At 41.4% G+C, this 23,301-nt stretch overlaps 1 protein-coding gene across 2 annotated transcripts in view; it reads left to right on the top strand.

The window, feature by feature from the left end:
* Nucleotides 1-7,392: 7,392 nt before the first annotated feature.
* Nucleotides 7,393-23,301, top strand: part of Depdc1b (DEP domain containing 1B) — a 56,841-nt gene continuing 40,932 nt past the window's right edge. For both annotated transcript variants that reach the window (XM_070040947.1, XM_070040948.1), the window contains exons 1-2: nucleotides 7,393-7,473; nucleotides 13,033-13,298. In XM_070040947.1, the coding sequence (XP_069897048.1) occupies nucleotides 7,426-7,473; nucleotides 13,033-13,298 (314 nt within the window). In that variant the 5' untranslated portion in view covers nucleotides 7,393-7,425. The remainder of the gene's footprint in view (nucleotides 7,474-13,032; nucleotides 13,299-23,301) is intronic.

Raw genomic sequence — 23,301 nt, 5'->3', positions numbered from 1 at the left:
TTTTTAGAATATTACTTCTGCCAATCCACAAACATGGGAGCTATTTTCATCCTCTTGTGCCTTCTTTAATTTCTTTCTTCAATGTCTTATAGTTTTGGTTGTAGAGGTCTTTTATTTCCTTTGGTAGATTTCTTCCTAGGTATTCTTTTAAAGGCACTCATGAATGATATATAGATTATTAATTGTTGGCAAATAGAAAAGCTATTGATTTTTCTATGTGGATTTTATAGTGTTTATCCAAACTGGGAGATTTTAGTGGAACCTCTAGAGTCTTTTAAGTATAGGATCAAATCATCTGCAGGTAAGACCAATTTGACTTCTTTTACTACTTGTATTCCTTTTATTTCTTTCTCTTGCTTTATTGCTTTGGCTAGGAAATCAAGTACTATAGTGAATGAGAATGGAGAGAATGGACACTCTTGTCTTGTTCCTGACTAGGGGAAATGGTTTCAATTTTTTTTCATTTAATGTGATAGTGACTTTAGACATGACATATAGAGCTTTTATTATACTGAGGTGGGTTCTTTCATAGCTTTTATCCCGAGAGAATATTCTTCTGCATCTATTGAGATGATCATGTAGTTTATGTCCTTGAAAGACATAAGGTTTGAAACTTAGTTTCATTTGTCCCTTTATTCATTTATATTCCTTTAACAAGTATCTGTTATCTGCTACTAAGTGACAATATCAAGTAAATTTATTAACTTTTCCTGCTGGAATATTGGAACAGTTTCTTAATTAGTTTTTCTATTTCCATTTCTTGCTCTGTAACCTACCTCATTCTAGTCCATGGTCCTTGTAGCAGCCAGAGTGAGGCTTACAAAAACACCTATTTCAGATCTTAGAACCCTGTTGTTCAAATCTTGAATCCCACAACCCCATATGTGGCCTACAGTCCCTTTACACTCTTTTTTTTCCCACTCCTCCTTTTATTCATTCTAGCTGATGCCAGGCTCCCTCTCATGTCCCCTGGGTGGGGCAAGCATGTACCCATCTCAGGCTTTTACTTAGGCTGCTCGTTCCCCTGTCTTTGAAGGTTGTCCCCTAGACAATTACCTTGTACAGCACTGAGATCATCCACTCAAATAGCCCTTCATCAGTCACATCCCTCATCACCTGAATCAAAATAGCATCTTCTCTTCACAGCCCTCTTCTTTCCTCTTTCACTTTTCTTCCCAGCATTCAAATCACAAACATATATTAAATATATATTATAGTAGCCTATCACCCCTTCTGCTAAGGATGTCAGTCCCTGGAAGAATGATGTGTTATGTAATGCATTATTCCAGTGATTTGAGGTGTACTGGTATTAGGAGGTACTCATAAGTACTTACTGGATTAGTGAGTGACTGAATGTGAACACCTCTCTTTCTCTTTCTTTCTTTCTCTCTTTTCTTCCTTTCTTTCTCTCTTTCTTTTTTCTTTCTTTTCCTTCCTTCCTTTCTTCCTTCGTTCCTCCCCCCTCTCTCTTTCTTCCTTTCTTTTTCCTTCCTTCCTTCCTTCCTTCCTTCTTTCTTTCTTTCTTTTTTTCTTTCTCCCTTCCCTTCTCCCTTTTCCTTCCTCTTCTTTTTCCCTTTCCCCTTCCCTTCTTTCTTGTGCTGGTCTTGGGGTTTGAATGCAGGGCCTGGACGCTGTTCTTAAGCTTTTTATGCTTGAGGCTAGCATTCTACCACTTGAGCTACTGCTCCACTTCCTGCTCTTTTTTGGTGGCTAATTGAGGATAACAGTTCCATAGACTTTTCTGCCCAGGCTGGCTTCAAATCACTAATCTCAGATCTCAGCCTTCTCAGTAGCTAGGTTTACAAGCATGAGCCACTGGTGCCTGGTTCATGGCATTCATTTTAAAGAAAGCTAAAATAAAAATGTTGTAAAATAGCTTCAACAATTGTAATGAAATGATTTGGTTTTGTATTTTCCATATATCTTCATCCTTTTTTCTTTACCTGTAAATAAAAAGAAAATAGCCCTCTTATTGATAAACAATATTAATAAAGTTCTGGAGAACATTTCTCAATGAGATGATGGCAGTTCATACCAAGAACAGGGGGAATGAAGTCAAATGGGCTGGCTTGATAGCTTTGATGCTCAATAAACACTGTACAATGAATGCCAATGCAACCTGCAGAGCTAACATGTGATGTAAGCCGTGGGTTAACTTGGGTTTCACCATTGGAATCCTTTCAAAATAACACACCCCACTAGCCAACTGAGGACAGTAACAGGATTCAGTGCAGTGCCCAGGAACCATTTGGGAGTGAATACATAGCTGTCAGCCCCTCCCTTCTCAGGATGATTGAGAAACACATCTTCCAATTCAGCAGTGTACTTGAGGTCAATTACTTTCTGAACCAAGGCTGGAAATTTCCTAATGTCAGTAACAAATAATTTGTGATGGTGAAAGATCCATTTCTCTACAGACTTACACTCATCCTCTGAAGGTGTTTGGAGACTGAGTCAAAGTTTCTATAGCACCTCCATGGCTCAAACTTAGATATACCCGAGAAAAGTATGCACAGACATATTAACATTGTTATACCCAGTGTAAAAATAAACTTAATGATTCAGTGGAGACCTAATTGGGACTTAAATTTTCTTGGGGGTTGGAGAGACAGTAATCTGAATTAATTTACATTTCATATACAATTAATCCTATGTAATATAAAAAATTATAAAATCAATCCAAACTTTAACCAGAGTGCTGAAAAAGAAGTATGTGATTTTCATTTATTTTTAAGTGTGTGAGTTTAAAAAGTAAAACTCATTTCTCATAAGGGTTATTTGGATAGATTTATGACAGGTTTCTATCTTCTTACCTTTCTTATAAAATGTCTTTCTATAACTATGTGTGATTTTTACCTTATATATTTGGGACATATCCATTTTGAGTCTTTTAGGTTGTTGGGTTGTTTGTTTGTTTGTTTTGAGACAAGGTCTGTCTCAAAATCAGAATCTAGGCTGTCCTTGAATTCACAATCCTCCTACTTCCAGCTAGTTCAAGGGTAGGTATCTCCATGTCTGAGGTCCATTTTGTTTCTTGAAGGTATTAGTGAAAACCAACCAAAACCAAGCAAGCAAGTGAAACTAAACTCCACTATGTAAAGATTTTGTGGTAGAAGATCTAGATTTAGGTCCAAGAACTATTAATTACTGGCTGCAGGACTCTAAGCAAGTTGCTTAATGGCCCTGGTACTTAGCTTTCCTCATGGTAAAACAGAGATGTTTGTATGTACATAGCCAGTCAATTGTGGGCATCAAATAATTCAAGTAAACTTGGAAGGATGCTTTACAACTATAAGGACTGAAACATTTATTATAAATTTGTGTTTCATTCTAGAAAGAGGAGGTAACTTTTATATATTTATGTAAAGTAGAAAATAAAGGTGAAAACAAAATACTCATATGAGAGATTTATTTATTTATGTTTGTTCTAGTCCTGGAACTTGAACTCAGGGGCTGGGAGCTGTCCTTGAGGATTTTTGTTTCTGTTTTTATTTTTGTTTTTTCCCCCTCAAGGCTAGGACTCTACCATTTGTGCCAGAGCTCCATTTCCAGCTTTTTTTGGTGGTCAGTTGGAGATAAGAGTTTCACACACTTTCCTTCCCAGACTAGCTTCAAACCATAATCCTCAGATCTCAGACTTCTGAGTAGCTAGGTTTGCAGGTATGAACAAGGAGCTCCTGGCTATTATTTTGTTTTATTCATACATTTTAAATTTATTTAAATTTAATTTTGAGATCGGATCTTGTGATATAGTCCAGGTTTATTTCAAATGAACTATGGCTTCTCATGCTTAAGACCCTTCTGCCTCCACCTTCTAAGTGCTGGAATTACAGGTGTATGCCACCACACCTATTTGTATATATTTTTAATAGTTATTAGAGATTTTCCACAATTGTATCAATTACAAGTTCCTGGTAGAGAACTTACTCAGGTAGATTTTCAGTTAAAACAGACATAACTTTATGGAACAACAAGACAAACAAATATACTAGTTTCTTTTGGGACTTATTCAATGAGAGTTGTTATGGAGAAAATAAGAGAAGATAGTAGCATGTTCATACATAGCAGGATAATTTGAAGAATATTTGAATTTTGTTGATAAATAAGTAAAATATTTTAATATTGAAACAAAGGTATAGCTACATAATGGACTAGTTATCAACTATAAAATGTTAATTTCAGGAAAATGAGTTGGAAGTATAAGTTATCATGTGGAGTAAAATCAACCAGACTGAGAAACACAAATATCATGTTTTCTTTCATATGCAAGATTTGCATCTTGAAAAAAAAAAGAAGAAAGAGTTTTGTAAGTGTAAAATAGGAGAATTGCTTGTGGATGAGAACCAGTGAGAGAGGGGAAATGTAAAATAGATGTGTGTGTGTGCTTGTATGTGAATGATTATGGCATTTATATGCATGTATGAATATAGAATAATAAAACCCATTTTAGAAGGTAGAAGGGAATTAGAGTACTGGAAGTGGTGCATTTGATCCAAGCACATTATATATATGTACAGAAATATTGTTATGAAATAGCTGAGATTTGTTTTGAGCCACCACTCCTGGCTCCTCGTACACGCACGCATGTGCACGCGCACACACACACACACATACACACACACACACTTTTTTTTTGCCTGTCCTAGGGGCCTGGGTGCTGTCTCTGAGCTTCTTTGTGCTCAAGGTTAACATTCTACCACTTCCATGAACTTTCCTGCCCAGGCTGGCTTTGAACTGCAATCTTCAGATCTCAGCTTCCTGTGTAACTAGGATTGCAGGTGTGAGCCACTAGTGCCTAGAATATATATTTTTTAAGCCAGACTATTGGTTGCATGGTTTTCCTCATTTGTGGTAGCTAGAATGTGCCTGTAAATCTACAAATAAATATACTGAATGGTACAAACAAAACAAAAGCTAAGCAAAGCAAAAACAAACACTGGGACATGATAAATTATACAGGCATTAACACAGTGAGACCAAAGGAGAATATTCTTAGGAGAGGAACACAAAGGCATAATACCTATGTATAGCTGATTAGAATATAAATAATATTTATAAACAATATTTATCAAAATGAACTCCAGGAAATGGAAACAATAGGTTTTTTCCCCTTTGTTGCTGTTTTCATTTCATTTTTGTTTTGTTTTGTTTGTTCATTTATCTGCCTTTGGGAAGGTAAGAGGGGTGCACAGAAACCATGTGACAAAGGGTGAACAGAGGCAGCAGTGGTTTTCACTAGACATTATGTTGAAAATGAACTGTACAACTTGTGCGTGAGATGGGAGGGGAAAATCAGGAGAGAGCCAGGGAAGGTGTGACACTGTTCAAAAAGAAATGTACTCTTTATCTGACTTATGTAATCCCTCTGTACATCCCCTTTATAATAATCATTTTTAAAAAGCATGAATAAAGAAGAAAACATTCCCCCCCATGCCAAAAAATACTCTGAGAGAGAGAGAGAGGAATCCTTTTATTGAATCAAAACTATTTTTTTTAATAGAGGGTGATGGTAAAACAAATTAATGTTGGTACAGATGAGTGCTGAGTGGGCTGGAGGAGTGGGGTGTGTGTGTGAGGTCTCTCTACACAGCAAGATGAGGGAAGACTTGTAGATCAGTTGAAGGCTAGCATTGAGACTTGAATGAAGACAGAGAAGCTATGTAAGGAGCTGGAGCAAGAACTTTTTTTTTTTTTTTTTTTTTTAGCAATCATTGCAAAGGCTGTGAGATAGAAATAAGGTTATGGGATAGAGCAAAAGCCCATGGTGACTGAAGCATAGGTCAGAAGGACATGGAAAATTCCTGAGTCCCTTTTTGGGGATATTGAAAGCGTGCAAGAACAATCAGAGATCCTTTTTAGACAATATTTACGAACACCGTATTTGTGACTTCTGATATGTTGATCTTTGGGAGGCAGACCTGTGCAGTGAACAGGAATTATCTATGGTTTATAATGGACTCTTGGGAAAATGCCCAAGAAACTCACACGATGTTTTAAAGAGAGTTGTTCTTTTTGCTGCTGTGTCCTGGGCACCATATTTAGCACTTTAATGTATCAGTTCAAATCCTTATAACGACTCTCTGAGATGATTATCTCTGAGATGATTATTGATATTTCCATTTTGCCAGGGAGTAGATGGGAATTAAAAAATTAGATTGAAGTCACTCAGCTATTAATAATACTGATTATTACTGAAATTCAGATCTAGCAAAATTCCACAGACATGGAAGCTGCCTAATTTAGTGATGGGCATGGTTTGTTGCCAAATCCTTGTTTCACAGCTTTAGTAGCTGGTGGTAGGTCTCAACATGGACAACACTCTAAATTTCCTTCCACCTGTTTCTCTTGCTAAGGATATAAGCATCCTTGGGTAACCTTTGTCAAGGACAAGCAGATCTCTTGGAGTTTGGAGGTGTAAATAATGTGATAGTTTCACTTATTGCAAGTAGAAGTGATCCTTATTGCTTTATATTATGTGCTCATCATTCCAGGAATTTTTGTGATTTTTCTAAATGAGGCCATGTACACATCTGAAGCTGCTAATGGGGGAGAGGATGGTCTAAGGTGGGAGTTCAAGTTTTACTTATGATGTCTTATCCTAGGTACTCACTGAGTTGGCCAGACAAGAACTCTTAACTCGAGGTACACTTATAGAGTGGTGACCTCATTTTTCTCCTTGAATATCTGCAAATTGGAACAATTCCCGAGTGTGTGTGTGTGTGTGTGTGTGTGTGTGTGTGTGTGTGTGTGGTGGGGGTGTTAGAGGGACAGTGATAGCAAAGTTACCTATAACACGGGATGAAAATTTCACTCAGATGTAAACCAGAGAACTCCAGTTCAAGTGAAAAAGAAAAGAAAGGCTTTTATATTCAATCTAGAGGACACAACAGAAGCTGAGCCTGGGCTCTGCCCCAGGTCCCACAGCTCTTGAACGCGCTCTACACCGCACGTGGTCCTTACCCGGCTGTGAAAAGTCCTTCGCCTCGTCCAGGCTTTGGGTTCGCTCCTTTCATTCCACCACCAGCTCCTTCCAATCTCGCGCGGTGCTGCGGGCCGGGATTTACCTGCACAGCCCCCAACTGGGCTTGGGGCCAGCTGGGTCGGCGCTGCGCAGGGGAAGCCCGGGGGCGGCGTCGGGGCGCGGTGTCCCCTCCCGCGGGCGGGCGGTGAGTGCGGAGCGGCAGCGGCAGCGGGAGGGGGGGGTGGGCGGGGACACTGGGGCGGGGACACAGGACAGCTCCGCAGGATCCGCCACAGGGAGGTGTGCAGACGCCGGCCCCGCCCACCCATGCAGTTCCGGTCACGTGCCCCACGCGCCGCCCAATCAGTGCTCAGAACGCTTAGGCTCCCGATTCAAACTGCGGAGGGGGCGGCGCCCGGACCGGCGCTGGCTGGCGGGGCGGCCGGGCGGGCGACGTGGGGGCCATGGAGCACCGCATCGTGGGGCCCGGGCCTTACCGCGCTACCAGGCTGGTGAGTTAGTGTGCAGAGGCCTGGGTGGAGCCTCTTGCTCGGAGGTCTGCCCCCACGGCAGCCCGCGGGCCGGTCCTTGCTTGGGCCGGGCCGGCCGGGCGGCGGTGGGGCCCTGGGTGGCAGGTGCTCGGACGATGCTTCTGGAGGAAGGGCCGGTGGGCCCAGCCGTCCCGGAGGGTGCAGGGCCGCCCCCGAGGCTGGCGGAGTGTGCCTGGCATTATACAGGCGGATCTCCTTCCCGCTTTGTCCTTTGGAACTTAACCCTGCACCCGGGAGCGGGGCGGCGCAGCCTGCCTGCGACCTTAGGGCCATGGCCCCCATAGGCCCTTAGGCCACCTCACCCGCTGAAGGAGCTTAGGTAGGACCTTCAAGTCCCCCCACCCCCCACCCCGTAGGCCCCTACCCCTGTAAGACCTGTAAGACCTTTGCCACTTCACCCCCTCTAGGACCTTAGGGCCACCCACCCCCTATAGATAGGCTACTGCCCCCTCCTCCAACACTTACGGTTTGTGGTAGTGGGGTGTGTGTGTGTGTCCTTCCTGAATGACACTTGTTGACACTTGACGAAGTTTTCTAACTGTCCAGAACTGAGGTGGAGCTCTCAAGCCGCTTGGTGTTTCTGTTTCTGTTGTCTCCGATTTAGCTGAGGAATCAGCAGGGGTGGATGGTCTGAAAGAGCTTTTTGCAGGCTTTGATGGTAAAGGATGATGATTTCTCTCGGAGGTTAACTTTTAGTATTCAGGTGTACACTTGCTCGGCTTATGACCATGAGCAAGCAGGTCTGTTTGTTTGTTTTTAACTGATTTCTGCCTCAAGGATTACCATAATGGAATAGAGTGACATCTTGGTAAAAGTTCATGACAGTTTTTTTGAGGACTTTCTCTGGATGCTTAAAAGGTACTTTGGGAGGAAGGCTGTTGACTTCGTGGTCTGTCAACCACTTTGGGAAGCATCTGACTTGGAATTGAGTCTCATTGTTCTGTATGCCTTAGGACTATGTAGGAAAGGGTAGGAATTAAGGTTTAAACTCAATCATATGTGCACCATGTGAAAATATTGGGAAATAGTTTCCTCCTCTTTCTAGAGCCAGCCACACTTTTTTGCCCATAGGTTGGAAGACCACGTCTGGTAGGAGAAATGTTGAGGGCTGATGGTTTTTTACTTATTTGGCTCATAAGCCACTTTGAAAATCTAATAAAAATTACCAATCCTCTTTACAGATAAAATGCAAAAGCCACATATTCATGTTATCAAGGGACTTTAAGGTATTGTCCCATTTGACAAACCAACAACTAAGTCTTTCCTTGTGGTTCTTTGAGTCAGCAATCTCAGCTGGACTTAAATCATTGGTTCTTCTAATGGGATTCACTCATGTGCCACAATCATCTGGTCATGTGAGCAGGGGTAGTCTGTTGACTCAGTCCTGGGTTAGTTGGGCATATGTCTCTAACATGTTAGCTTAGGCATCTTCACGTAGTGTCCTTGTTGTTTCAGAATAGCTAAATGGCTTGGACTTGTGGCTTTTTGTTCAACTCTCATTGGCCAAAGGAAATAAAGCAGCTTAGTCTAGAAATTCAATCCTATTGCTTAATAGTAAGGGTGGCAAAACAATGCAATAAATACAAATTTACTGGCCAGGCATGTTGGTATATACTTGTAATCCCAGCTATCAGGAAGCAGATAAGAAGATTGTAGTCTGAAGCTACCTAAGTATGAGAAACTAGCCAGGGCCAGCCGCTCACATCTGTATTCCTTCTTATTCAGGAGGATCAAAATTTGAGGCTAGGCTGGGTAGAACAGGTCAGTGAGACTCCAGCTCCAAAATAACAAGCCCAAAACTAAGCTGGAGCATGACTTAGGTAGTAGATCTCAACTGAGCAAGCAAACTGAATAAGCATGAGATGAGTTCAAACACTGGTACTACAAAAGAAAAAGGATTTTTTTTTTTTGGTATGGCAAAAATCAAATGACTGTCCTACTTCATGAGGAATATGGAAACAAATTAGCCATTTGCTATCACTTAATCATTTTGTAACCCATGATTAAATAATTAAGAACTTTTTTTTTGAGGCAGGATCTCCTATGTTTCCTAGGCTGTTCTCAAGCTTTTGCACCAAGCAGTCCTCAGCCTCCAGAGTAGCTGGGTTTGCAGGTGTATGTTACCATGCCATGTTAATAGTTGTTTGCTTGTTTGTTTTAAAATTTCAGGCAATGTTTGGTGCATTTCACCCTGGCCTTTTCACTTACCAATCATTCTAGGCTAACCTCCAATTGTTCACTATCTGTACCTGTATCTGAGGCTAAGTGTGTGTGTGTGTGTGTGTGTGTGTGTGTGTGTGTGTGTGTGTGTGTGTGTGTGTGTGTGTGTGTGTTTCCCCCATAGTTTATTGGAGATAAGAATCTCATAGAGTTTCCTGCTCAAGGCTGGCTTTAAACCTCAACCTGAAGCCTCTTGAGTAGTTAGGATTACAGGCGTGAGCCACTAATGCTCAGCAAATCATATTTTTTTTAAAGTTACCCAGTCTCAGGTGTTTTGTTATAGAAGCAGAAAATGGGATTATGTATGTTTATTGCTAATCAGCTTCATATTGTAAAAATCTCATAAGAGAATTCAACAGAACAGATCTTATTCTTAGACCAAATACTTAAATAACATTTGCCAAATTGGGTGCCCTGCTGATTTTCTTCCAAAGATTTCTTTTTAATTGTAGTATAGATTGAATCTTATGCATTCTTTTAAGAGACTATCCTGAGATTTTATACATTCAACTGATATCTAAGCAACAGTTTATCTTTTACAAAAGAACGTTATACCTGCCTTCTGAGGTAGGCAGGTAGATTAAAAACTCAGGCCTGGGTTCAGGGTCTCTTTAAGGACTGTCTTTCTACTCTTCCTTGTTTAATTCTAGCCATCTTGTTATACTTTTCTTTTTTTTTCTTTGGGGGGGGGGAGGGAGTCCGGTCGTGGGGCCTGAACTCTGGGCCTGGGTGCTGTCCCTCAGCTCTTCAGCTCAAGGCTAGCGTTCTACAACTTGAGCCACAATGCCACTTCTGGCTTTTTTCTTTTTGCTTATGTGGTGCTGAGGAATCGAACCCAGGGCCTCATGCATGCAAGGCAAGCGCTCTACCACTGAGCCACCTTCCCAGCCCCTATACTTTTCTTATATTTGTATATAGTCTCTCCTTTACTTATTTGGATTTCTGAGATGTAACCCCATTGTGAGTTGAGAAACATCTGTATCCATCAGTTCTACCACTTATTAGCTGCATGGTTTGGTGTAAATTCCACAACTTCTATCAGATACTTATTTTGAAAATTAAATGTACCAAGATCATGGGAAGAAAATTTTGGAGCACATTCTAAAAGTTTCCAGGGAACAAAAATGACTCGAATGTTTATATATTAGAAACAAACACTAGGCAAGAGCCTCATGATGGGTTGTGATGTTTAGGAGGATGATGTGTAGGAGGGATGCCAAGACCTTTGCCCCCCCCCCATCTGACTGGCAGGACACTGAATAGCTCATCATGTCCTTGAAGATTCTAGTATAAGTTAGTATTCTAGGCTTTTCTGCTTCATAAGTTCCTGTCACTGATGTAATTTTACATATAAATAAGGAAGAAGGAGTGTGCCAAGGCCTGTGGCTTATATCTATAACCCTAGCTATTTAGGAGGCTGAGAGCTTAGGATCATTGTTTAAATCCAGCCTGGGCAAGAAAGTCCCTAAGACTCATCTTCAGTTAAACACCAGGAAGCCAGAAGTGGAATTGTGGCTCAGATGGCAGAGTGCTAACCTTGAGTAAAAAAAAGCTCAGGGACAGTTAGTTGACAGACTCCCAAGTTCAAGCCCCAGGATTGGCACACACAGAAAAAGAAAAAAGAAAAAATATCTTGGAAGCAGAAAACGTCATGAATTAATAATTCTAGCAGTCGGAATGATTCCTACCATCCCTTGCCAAGAAAATTTCACTATTGTGGAGAAATAGGCATGTGGGAAGAAGAAAATATTCAAGGAAGAAGAAAATATTCAAGGACTCTTGGTACACACCAGATGATACACCTGGCATGCTTGTTAAGTTTAAGAAAACATTCCTAGAGGTCCAATTGCATAGGTCTTGTATACTTAAAACTAGATATTGCCAACAAGTAACAGTGTGGTTTCCAAGGTCCTGCTTTGGAGGAGTTTTGGTCCTGCTAAGTCAGTTTCATTCATGATGCTGCCATCTGCTGTGTTTAGTGGGTGTTACACTGTTAGAGATCTTTTTTTTCCCGCCAGACGTAGTTGATGTTGATACCTAATTCTTCTAATAAAAGTAGACTGTCCTCAAAGATGTTTCTGTAGAGCGGATGAGGTGTAGCTGGAGGTTATGTCTGAGTTGGCTGGGAATTCTGCCCAGTGCATCACTGTCCTAGCTGTGACATTTCTGGAGGAGCCTGCTGTGAGTGTCATAGCAGCACGCTCTTGGCTGTGAAGGCACAGTCTGCTGAGACTGGCCATTGGTGCTCTAACTTGTTTGGAAGAAATCTATGTTTGCATAATCGAAGCCTGACATTGCAAAGGTGAAGGAGACAGTGTAGCTTCAGTGGCCCCAGGTAACCCCAGGCTCAATTTTGTGCTGATCCTGTGCCAGAGGAACTGCTTCTGGGGCATGCCTTCCCACCTTTGTGTGCAGCTGTGTTGGCAGGGTTTGCTTTTGGTCTGGTCAGATCTTTGTTTTTATTCACTATAAATTCTTACAGAGAAATATGAACTATGCCAGCACCATGTGTTTATCAGCAGAGCTCAGGCTAAACGTTGGCCAGTGGAAACTCCACTCAGGGGTCTTTCTAATATACTTGTACAACTTTAACAGTTTTACTCACCCTGATAATAAAACAACAACGATGATACTAATGGCTAAAGTTTATCAAGCATTTGCTACAGGACAGGCACTGACAGGCTTCGTGCACTTTATCTGTAGTATTTGTAAGAACTTCATTAATTATATCTGTACTTGCTTTGAAACTATCACTACCATTTATTTCTCCAGAACTGTTCTTTAGAATTTGAAGGCTGCAAGGAAGAAGGCTTCATCTGTTATTCAAGCAGATTTTAATAATTTTTAATTCTGTTTGTCTGCCCATCCATCTATCCATCCATCTAACTAAAGGCCTCCTCAGAATCTCTACCACTGTGCTATATCCCCAGCTTTCAAGCAGGTTTTTTGTTTGTTTGTTTGTTTTTTAAAATGGAAACATTGCACTCATTGGGATGTAACAATGTTTTAAAAACTTTCAGTTGAACTGGCCACTAGAGGCTCATGCTTGTAATCGTAGCTACTCAGGAGGCCGAGCTCTGAGGATTGTAGTTTGAAGTCAGCACAGGCAGGAAAGTCCATGAGACTCATTTCCAATGAAGCAACAAGAAGCTGGAAATGGAGTTCTATGGCTCAATTGGTAGACTGTTAGCCTTGAGCAGAAAATCCAAGCCCTGAGTTTAAGCCTAAAGACTGGCACAAAAAACCCCAAACCAAGCCATCAGTTAATTACTAACTACTTTTGCCTCCTTTTTGCCCTAGTGGAATGAAACTGTGGAGCTATTTCGTGCCAGGATGCCGTTGCGGAAGCATCGCTGTCGGTTCAAGAGCTACGAGCATTGCTTCACAGCGGCTGAAGCTGTGGACTGGCTGCATGAGCTGCTGAGGTGCAGTCAGAACTTTGGCCCAGAAGTGACTCGCAAACAGACTGTCCAACTGCTGAAAAAATTCCTCAAGAATCACGTTATTGAAGATATCAAAGGGAAGTGGGGTCAGGAAGACTTTGAAGACAACCGTCACTTATACAGGTAATGGCAACATGTAAATTCCTTCTTGGGAGGCCAAATGGGCCAGAGTCTGGAAACTTTCTGATGTGAAAGATCTGATCTTGTCTGTTGAAGCATTGGTTCCATCTGTGATGTGTGAAGTAGGGAACTAAACGTGCTGCCAAAACTGCAACTTATCATGGATTCTTAGCACACCCCAAGGTAGTCTTTGTTGCAATGAATTTTCAGTTTGGATTTTTTTTAATGCCTTTTGGTGCCTACAAAGATGGCTGTAATGACTTAGTACTTCTGAGGAATCTGAGAGGTGGAACAATGGTACCTCTGGGTTTAACTCTGCTGAGCATCAGGGATTGGTGTATATAGGGACTTAGTGCAGTGTGTCTGATTTTTTAACAGTTCAGGGCCCAAATCAAGAATTGTGCTCAGGCCGGGCGCTGGTGGCTCACGCCTGTAATCCTAGCTACTCAGGAGGCTGAGATCTGAGGATCGCGGTTCAAAGCCAGCCCGGGCAGGAGAGACCGTGAGACTCGCGGTTCAAAGCCAGCCCGGGCAGGAGAGACCGTGAGACTCCTATCTCCAATAAACCACCAGAAAACCAGAAGTGGCGCTGTAGCTCAAGTGGTAGAGCACTCGCCTTGAGCTGAAGAGCTGAAGGACAGCGCCCAGGCCCAGAGTTCAAGCCCCACGACCGACAAAAAAAAAAAAAAAAGAATTGTGCTCAGATTCCCTAATATTTCGAATGAGTTCTGACTATGTAAGTCTGCTTTTCTCAATGTTTATGTTCACATTTTAGTGCTGTTTTATGAGGTGGATGCTTACCATCAGGTGACCTGAGCAAAAATGGAGATGGCTTTTCTTCTTATTCTTTCTCATTGCACGATAGGCTATTTTATTGCTGGCAGCAGAAGATTCGGGCAATAGGAAAAGGCTTAGGAGGAATGAAGTCATATAAGTCAGGAAGAGGGAGTGTTGACTTACCTGTGGAAACCAACCAAAATAAGAACTGAGAAAGACTGACAAAGGAAGGGAGAATACAGACCCTCTCCACCCTCCTTTTCTGTTTTTTTTTTTTTTTCTTTTTAAACTAGGGTTTGAGCTCAGGGCCTTTCACTTGCTAGGCGAACAGTTTACTTGTGTCATAATTATATATATATATATATATATATATAATGTAATGTAATGACATTTTTTCAGTTAGAGTTTACAAATTATATATATGTATATATACATATATATGCATATATATGTATATACATATAAATTATATATGTATATATACATATATACATATATACATGTATATGTATATATATACGGATATATATACATATATATATATATTTAATTTGTAAACTCTAACTGAAAAAATGTCATTACAACTTATTTAGTGAGTTGCAACTTACTTTAGTGAATATATTCTCTGAGACACATGGCATTGAGTAGAGATAACCTGGATCTTTTATACCTGTACTATTTCTTTTCTCCCCTCCATCCCTCCTTGGACTAGCTGTTAAGAGAGGGAAGAGCAGGCTAAGGGTGGTTAGGAGTATGCAGGACATAGGGAGGAGAATACATATTACTGTGCATTTACAATCAGATTTCCTTATTCCATTTCATCAATAGTCTGCAGTGTGCAGATGTCATGACTCATCTAGGCACGTGTCTATTTGGTGGTTATTTTTGGTTTTGATGATTCCACTTTTAATTAAGATCCTGATTGGCCTCAGTCTAGGTCTTAAGGGCTTACAGATATCAGGCAGCAGAAATCCTGGCCCTGGTTCCTTCATGCCACACTGCATTGGAGATTCTTGAGTCATTATTCTCTTGGGAGACTAATTGCTTGTACCCCATCAAGATTTAGCTAGAACACTTCTAAAAGATTCTCTGGTTGGGTAACTTCTAATCTGTTCTGTTATGACCTGAAATTGGGTATCTTCCAAAGAGGCTGTGTGAGTCCTCAAGAGAGTAAAATAGGAATGTATTCCAGAAGCTGTCTACCAGCACTGACTGTTAGGAAAATGGAAGGGAAAGGAAGGAAGCAGGCCCGACTTGATCTTGCACAGGCAAGGACTGTTTATTGAAGAACTGCGAGGAGCAGCAACTTTCCCATGGGATCAAAGGTTGTTCCAGGGGATGGGGTTGGAGTTAAGGCTTTTATGGGGCCTGAGCCAGGAGACAGAGGTTACTTGATTTCAGCATAGGGGAGATGACTGCAGGTGCAGGCAAGGAATAGGGTAAGTATAGTTATAATTGACTTCCTTATCCAAGGTCTCAAGCTTTTTACTGTTCAAACAGCTCTACATTGGTCTTGCCTTGACAGTTTGACTTTCATGGGGTCCAATACTCAGTCTTCCAACCTCTTAACCCTTTTCTGGCCTCAGAGCTCAGCCTCAGAGCCTTATAGGCGAGGCCCACAATGATTCAGAATGTTTACAGTCAGGCTCAGTTTGGATTGCCTTGCATATCCGTGCAAACCTGGGGTTTTGCCTGAGATCTGCACGCATCTGGGATAATAGGGTGGGGGTGAATCCTTCATATTCCATCTTTAAATACATAAAAAGATTGGGCCAAGCGGGTAGAGGTAAGTCCTTCACTGACTGCTGTTTCACTTCTGTATTAACCCATAATTATGTCTACCCCTAAAAAAATAACATGTACAAGACATGTTCTGTCCCTCCATTAATATAGCTATCCCACAGCATCTTGATTCCGGGATCCCCTGGGGATCCAATAGAGATGATTTAAAGTATTGGGGAAAGATTGTGTAGGTTATATGCAACTGTTGAACCATTTTACATCTATCTATCTATCTATCTATCTATCTATCTATCTATCTATCTATCTATTACTGATTGTAACTTACAAAATGCAAATGCTCTTTAAATAGTTGTTATACTGCATTGTTTAGGAATGACAAGAAATAAGAGTGTGTGTTCAGAACAAATGCCTCCATTGTAGGCCTCATTGCATAGTACGTGAACAAGATGTACAAGACCTGAGGCAAATGATGTTCTCTGCTGGATAGAAACAGATTGTGAGATGATAAAAGTTTGCACAGGCAGGGCCTGCATATCACTTCATTCATGTTGACTCAGTGTGGAACTTGAACCGTGGCAAATTCAATTTCTGCTTTGTGGAATTTCCTGGACTTATTTTTTTTCATAGATGACATCTTGATGTTGTTCAAGTGTGATCCTTGAGCTCAAGTGTGATCCTCTTGTGTAGTTGGGACTATAGGTGTACGTCACAGTCCCAGGCTGGAATTTGTTTTTTAAATATTTTTGCTCATGCTCCATTGAATCTAAAGATGCAGAACCCATGGACATGAGGGGCTAACTGTAATATCACATACCACCTCCAATCTGGTTTAATAGAATGTTTGTGAGTCAGAAAGGGAACAATAGTTTCTTTCTTTGTTTGCCACCTGAAGATACAGTATAGCCTTTTAATATCTTGAGTGGCAGCTATGTAAATTCATCCACCTACTTCTTTGGGATGAAGTCTGTGTAGACAAGTAAAACATTTGCCTTGTATTGAGAATGAGCTAATGAGTGTGGGGCCAGCTGTGGGACACACACTGGCTTCCATGATGCTTGGGACCCTGCAGTAACATGCCAGTGTCCTAAGGAGAGCTGCAGGGGCCACAGTACCTGCATAATGCTCAATGTACATATGTGAAAATAGAGCTAGGTAGTTTCAGGGCATGAATGGGTTGGGATAAACGGGGAGGGAGAGAATAATAGATGGGATGGCCTTGATCAAGATGCATTCTACTCATAATTTCATATTGAACTGAGATCCCTTAGTACCATAAAAAATAAAGTGAAAAAAAGTTGTTCCTAAATAAAGGAGGTAAGGGAAACAGATCTACCTGAATATTTTTTTTTATTTTTAAGATTACTTTTTTGTTGTTGTTGAATTTTTTTTTTATTGTGAAAATACTGTACAGAGGGGTTACAATTACATGGGCAAGATAATGAGTATATTTCTTGTCAAGCATTGTAACCTCCTCCTTTGTTTCCCCTTCCCATCCCTTCCCAGCCCCCACCAATTCCTCCTCTCTCCCCCCCCCCCCCGCACCAAAGTTGTAAAGTTCATTTTTGACATAACGACTTGTACATCTCATTGTTGCAATGGGTCCACCTGTATCCCTATTTAAACCATTTGTTTTTCCCCTTCCCCTCCACAAATTATAACCGACATCAAATACAGTGAAAACAGGGGTTATACCGTGGGGGGAGGGACATACAAAGCAACAAAGAAATAATCTTATAAATATTTTAGAAACAATCGCATGAAAGAAAAAAAAACATTTGAATACATATCTTAGGGTTCATTTCCCTAACATCATCTTATCTGACCTTTTCTGCTTGACTCAGACATATACTAGATATTGCAAATAAGGGAAACCATGGGACCTATGTTTCTTTGGGCCTGGCTTACTTCACTTAATATAACTTTTTCCAAGCCTTTCCATTTCCTAACAAATGGGGCAATGTCATTCTTTCTGATGGAAGCATAGAATTCCATTGTGTATACATACCACATTTTCTTGATCCATTCATCTACTGAGGGGTATCTGGGTTGGTCATATCTTAGCTATAGTAAATAATGCTGCAATAAACATAGTCGTGCTGGTAGCTTTAGGATGGTCTTGTTTGTAAACATTTGGGTAAATGCCCAAAAGTGGGATTGCTGGGTCATAGGGGAGCTCTATGTGGAGTCTTTTGAGGAACCTCCATACTACTTTCCAAAGTGATTGAACGAGTTTACACTCCCACCAACAATGCAGTAAGGTTCCCTTCTGCCCATATCCCCTCCAGCATCTGTTGTTATTACTACCTGAATATTTATATAGCAAGGAAAGATGGTATCCTTGGTCTATGGAATTAAAGCTATAAAATATAGACACACTTTGCTATTCTTTTGTTTTTGTGGTGCTGGGACTTAAACCTAGGACCTTGCTCATGCTAGATAAGTGTCCTACCACTGAGCTACAGCTCCATCCCTTGGTTTCATCTTTTGAAATAGAGAAATCACACACACACACACACACACACACACACACACACACACACACACACACACACACACACACACACACACACACACACACACACACACACACACACACACACACACACACACACACACACACACACAGAGGAGGATAATGTTATAACAAAAATGCTTACTTTGGAATAGGTAAAAATTTAGGTTATAAAAAAGTACATGTCATATTTGTTTTGTGAGTTCATTTGAATTTTTTTTTTTTTTTTGGTTGGTTGTGGGGCTTGAACTCTGGGTCTGGGCGCTGTCCCTGAACTCTTCAGCTTAAGGCTAGCACTCTACCACTTGAGCCACAGTGCCACTTCTGGTTTTCTGAGTGGTTTATTGGAGATAAGAGTCTCTTGGACTTTCCTGCCTGGGCTGGCTTTGAACAGCAATCCTTAGATCTTAGCCTCCTGAGTAGCTAGCATTACAGGTGTGAGCCACCAGCTCCTGGCTTGTCATTTGTTTTAAATAAAGCTTTATAACCATAGATCTCCTATGAAGGAGTAGAACCAGTTTTATTACTTGGATTTTATAAGAAATTCTGAGCCAGGCTTAGAGCACATTTAACTAAAATCCTAGCACTTGAAAGGCTGGTCAGCCTATGTTACATAGTGAGTTTCAGGCCAGGTTAGGTTACATAGTGAGAGCTCATTCCCCCAAAATTAATAACAATGACAACAACAACAAACAACAAAAATAGTAATTTCATGGTGCTGGGAATGTACTAAGGCAGTATGAAACCTCCTAGTATATGTTTTTTTTTTCAGTTTATGTGACAGCTTATGAGACTCTTTACCTTTCCCCCTCCTCTTTTGCCTCTGCTTCACTCCTTTCTTTTTTTGAAACAAGGTCTTGTCTCCTTCAATATCAGCCTCCCAAGTCATGGTACTATGGGACCATTGCCACTCCTGGCTTCAGTTCTATTTTTTTATTTGTTGGCAGTTGCACAAATATTATATACATAGTATAATTGAAAGGACTAAATAAAAAAGTCAGAGTTTTCTATAGGCTAATACATGAAAGATTTGAAGTCTCATTTGCACTTGTAATCACAGAAAACTGAATACAAATTGAGGGGTAGGACCCTGCAGTCATTTTTGTGGGCCCAGGAAAAGTTCTTCCATCACTATTATAAATTTTATTTAAAAGTTACTTTTTATTGTTAATATAAAGGTGATGTACAAAGGGGTTTCAGGTAATGAGTACATTTCTTTTGGACAATGTCACCCCTTCCTTCATTTTCAATATAGTGTCTATTGAGTGCCACTGCTGTGTTTGTTCACCCTTGGTTCCCCCATTTCTATGCCCCTGCTCACCCCCACAAAGAGATAAATGAGCAAACAAGACAAAAATAAAACAAAAACAACAAAAATACTTCTTATTTCCATGTCCTGGAGGTATTTTGACAAATTTTATTTTGTATGATCAGAGGCACATAGCCATGGTGCCTTTGTGCTCCTCCCCTAAGAGCATCCTCCTTTGGTCTCACTGTGTGTGAATGTCTAGAGTCCTGTTTAATTTATCATATGTATTTGGCTGGTGTATTTTAGATCTAGCTCCCACATATGAGAAAAAGTTTGTGCTGTTTGTCTCTCTGAGCTTGGCTTGCCGCTCTTAACATGATTTGTTTTATGCCTACTTTGCAAGGATTTTTTATTTTATTGTGAAAATACTGTACAGAGGGTTACAATTACAGCAGTGTTGTAAAGTTGTAAAGTTCATTTTCGACATAACATCTTGTACATCTGATTGGTGCAATGGGTCCACCTGTATCTCTATTTAAACAATTTGTTTTTTCCCTTCCCCTCCACAAATTATACCAACATCAAATACAGTGAAAACGGGTTATTTTGAAAGGACCTGCTTTAGTGACCCCAGCCTTCGAATTAATGGGCTACTCACTCCCTCTAGTGGACATAGTTTATATTTTCTAGGCATGGTTATAATTTTTTGTTATTCAATTCTTGAGGGTTTTTTTTTTTAAATGTAGATTTAACTGTTTAATAATATGAAAGAGCACCACAGACAATTTATTGGAAAACATGTGTTGATATTCTGAGACCTTTTGGTTCTGTTGGGGTCATCCTCAGCACTGAGTCATATCACACGTCTTGGCCATAACGATCAAGTCTTCAGGCATTGAGCTGAAATATTCTGGTGCCAGGCAAACAAGGGGAGGGGCTGGAGACTCAAGGAGTTTACCCTCCCGCCCTCCCTCCCTCCCTCCCTCCCTTCCTTCCTTCCTTCCTTCCTTCCTTCCTTCCTTCCTTCCTTCCTTCCTTCCTTCCTTCCTTCCTTCCTTCCTTCCTTCCCTCCATGGGTGGGTCCTGCGTCTTGAACTTAGGGCTTGTGCTGTCTCTGAGCTTTTTGCTCAAGACTAGCCCTCTACCACATGGACCACAGCTCTATTTTCAGCTTTTTGGGTGTTTAGTTGGAGATAAAGAGTCTCACAGATTTTTCCTGCCCTGGGTGGCTTTGAACTGGGATCCTCAGATCTTAGCCTCCTGAGTAGTTAGGATTACAGGTGTGAGTCACCAGCACCTGGCTGCTATTTTTATTTCTTAAGTGAACAAGAAAGAAAATTTCCCAGTGTTTAGTTGGTCAGTTGGATTTGGAGGGTGGATGGGGTGGGAGGGACTGTTATTTTTAGATGTTAGTACAAACGGGTACCATGTGAGCTTTTGCTAGAGATTTCTTCACTTTCTAATCTGGCTTGCTTTTACCTTTAGAGACACTAACTTTAAAGAGCACATCAATTAATTTATCCCAGATAATATGACCTTTTCTTTTAAGTGCATTTTTATTTTAAATTGACTCATAGTAATTGTACCTATCTGTGGGGTACAATGTAATATTCAATTCAATGTCACCACCATTGTTACATTATAGTGCTATAGAATATCAGAAGTGATTCTTCCTATCCAACTGCATTCAGTTGTTCATTGTTAATTCTTTCTCTATAAGATGATTTACCCTCTCTCCCTCCCTCCCTTTCCCCCTCTCCCCTCCCCCTCCCCCTTCCCCCTCTCTTTCCTCCCCCCCTTTTTTTTTAATGTTTCCTGGACCATTGTGATTTACCCTCTCTCCCTCCCTCCCTTTCCCCCTCTCCCCTCCCCCTCCCCCTTCCCCCTCTCTTTCCTCCCCCCCTTTTTTTTTTAATGTTTCCTGGACCATTGTGGACCACAATCCTCCTGTTTATACTTCTTGTGCAATGAGTGAGAAGATGAAAAACACTAACGTACATTGCTTCTGAGGATACAGGTGGCATAAGGAAACTCATTGAAAGCTGTTGAATAATGGTAGGAGGTATAGAGAAAGTGAGTGAGGGCATCAGTGTGAGTACTCCATGCATTTGTGAAAAGGCACCGAGAAACCCTCTGAACAGCGAACATACGCTTACAAAAAGGGAACGACAGGAGTGTAAAGTAGGTTCTGTCTAGGGTGAGGGTACTAGTGGTGAGCGGGAGGAGGGTGGAGAGAGAGGGCGGGGGAGGGTGAGTGTAGTTGGAATACTTTATGAACACACGTGGATGTGGAACCCTGGTGCATGTTGAGATGGGTTTGGGGAGTGGGGATGAGGGTGAATGACCGAAGCTGTGAGTCTGATGGCAGCATGTTGAATGCATGTATGGATGCGTCAAACGAAACCCACCTGTACAATTAGTTGAAGCGAATAAAAATGTGGGGGAAGAAAAGGAATGAAGGGCCAGATTGGAATTCCGGGGGTGCTAGTGAAAATAAACAGAAAGAGGACGTTTAACATTTTTTTGCTGCCAAGCATTCTGAACTACTTTTCTGCTTTGTGGGAGGGCGTATTTGTGGGGCCTGGGTAAAAGGGGAGTGTGTGTGTGCCCTTTGGCAGTTGGTGACTCCCTGCTGTTCTCCCTTAGCAGTAAGGGTGAGCCACGTGGGCTCCCCTTGGCTGCTTGGACAGCCTTCCCTGGGACTTGGACTCTTGGGTGAGAGTTGCAAAGGGAAGGTTCTTTGAATCTTGAGTGAGAGTGGCTTGGAGTTTCTTGTGAGCAGTGGTGGCCTGCCGGGGCCAAGGTGGAAAGAAGTACAGGGAGGCAGAATCATGGGAAGGGCTTGCTTCATGCTGTAAGGTTCCAGGCATGGCCTCATTTCCTCAGTGTGTGAGCAAAGGACTCCTTTCCCCTTTGTCTCAGCTTTTGTTTTTCTTGCCTTGTCTGGCTTCTCTGCTTCTCCCATTGATTTTGTGGCCTTTCTGAGAGCTTCAAATTCTTTTCTAAATTCTACAGAATTGGGTTCTCTTGCTTCCAACTGCAATTAAGAACGTAGGTTGGTGTAAAAAAGCAATGCGTGTAGCCTGGGCCTAGCCTAGGGTGCAGAGATGGCTAGGCATCTAGGCCTGAAAGCAGAGCCACAGACACACTGATGTGCAGCAACTTTGCACAGGATCTGGCAGGCCTTGAGCTATGCACAGGGTCGGGTGCCAACAGCAATCCAGGTACACTTAGACCTTGAGCTGAAAGTTCTATAGGTGCTGTTGTATCACACTGAGACCATCACTGCCCTCAGTCACCAGGAGGTTACAGGTATGTTCATAGCCTGCCTCATTGTACTCTCCGGAATCACCAAAGCCAACTCCTGATTATTGGTATGCCTCTGTCACATTCCCTTTAGGGTGATCTGGTGATCAGTTCATGCTAATTTTAAAACCTTGGTTTGTCTATTTATCCTAGTCTTTCATTGGTGGTCACAGTTCCTATACCTCATAGTCCCTCAGGTTTCTTTGTCCCTTCCCTTCACGTTTATTTGTTTTGCCTATTTGGCCATCACCAACTTGCTCTTGAAATTCTCTTTCCTCTTTGATCCTTAACCAGGTTTCTTTCCTTCATGATGCCTAGTTTTTATAAGCTTCACTGAGTAGGGAATGTAGCCAGAATCCAGAAATACCAAAGGAGCAGCATAGCTCTCATTTCACACAACAGAGAATTGGTCTTCTGGC

This window comes from Dipodomys merriami, unplaced genomic scaffold, assembly GCF_024711535.1.
Source record: "Dipodomys merriami isolate MVZ:Mamm:240054 unplaced genomic scaffold, mDipMer1.0.p SCAF_30, whole genome shotgun sequence".
NCBI classification, from domain to species: Eukaryota; Metazoa; Chordata; class Mammalia; order Rodentia; family Heteromyidae; genus Dipodomys; species Dipodomys merriami.
This window is presented reverse-complemented; position numbering and strand designations above follow the sequence as displayed.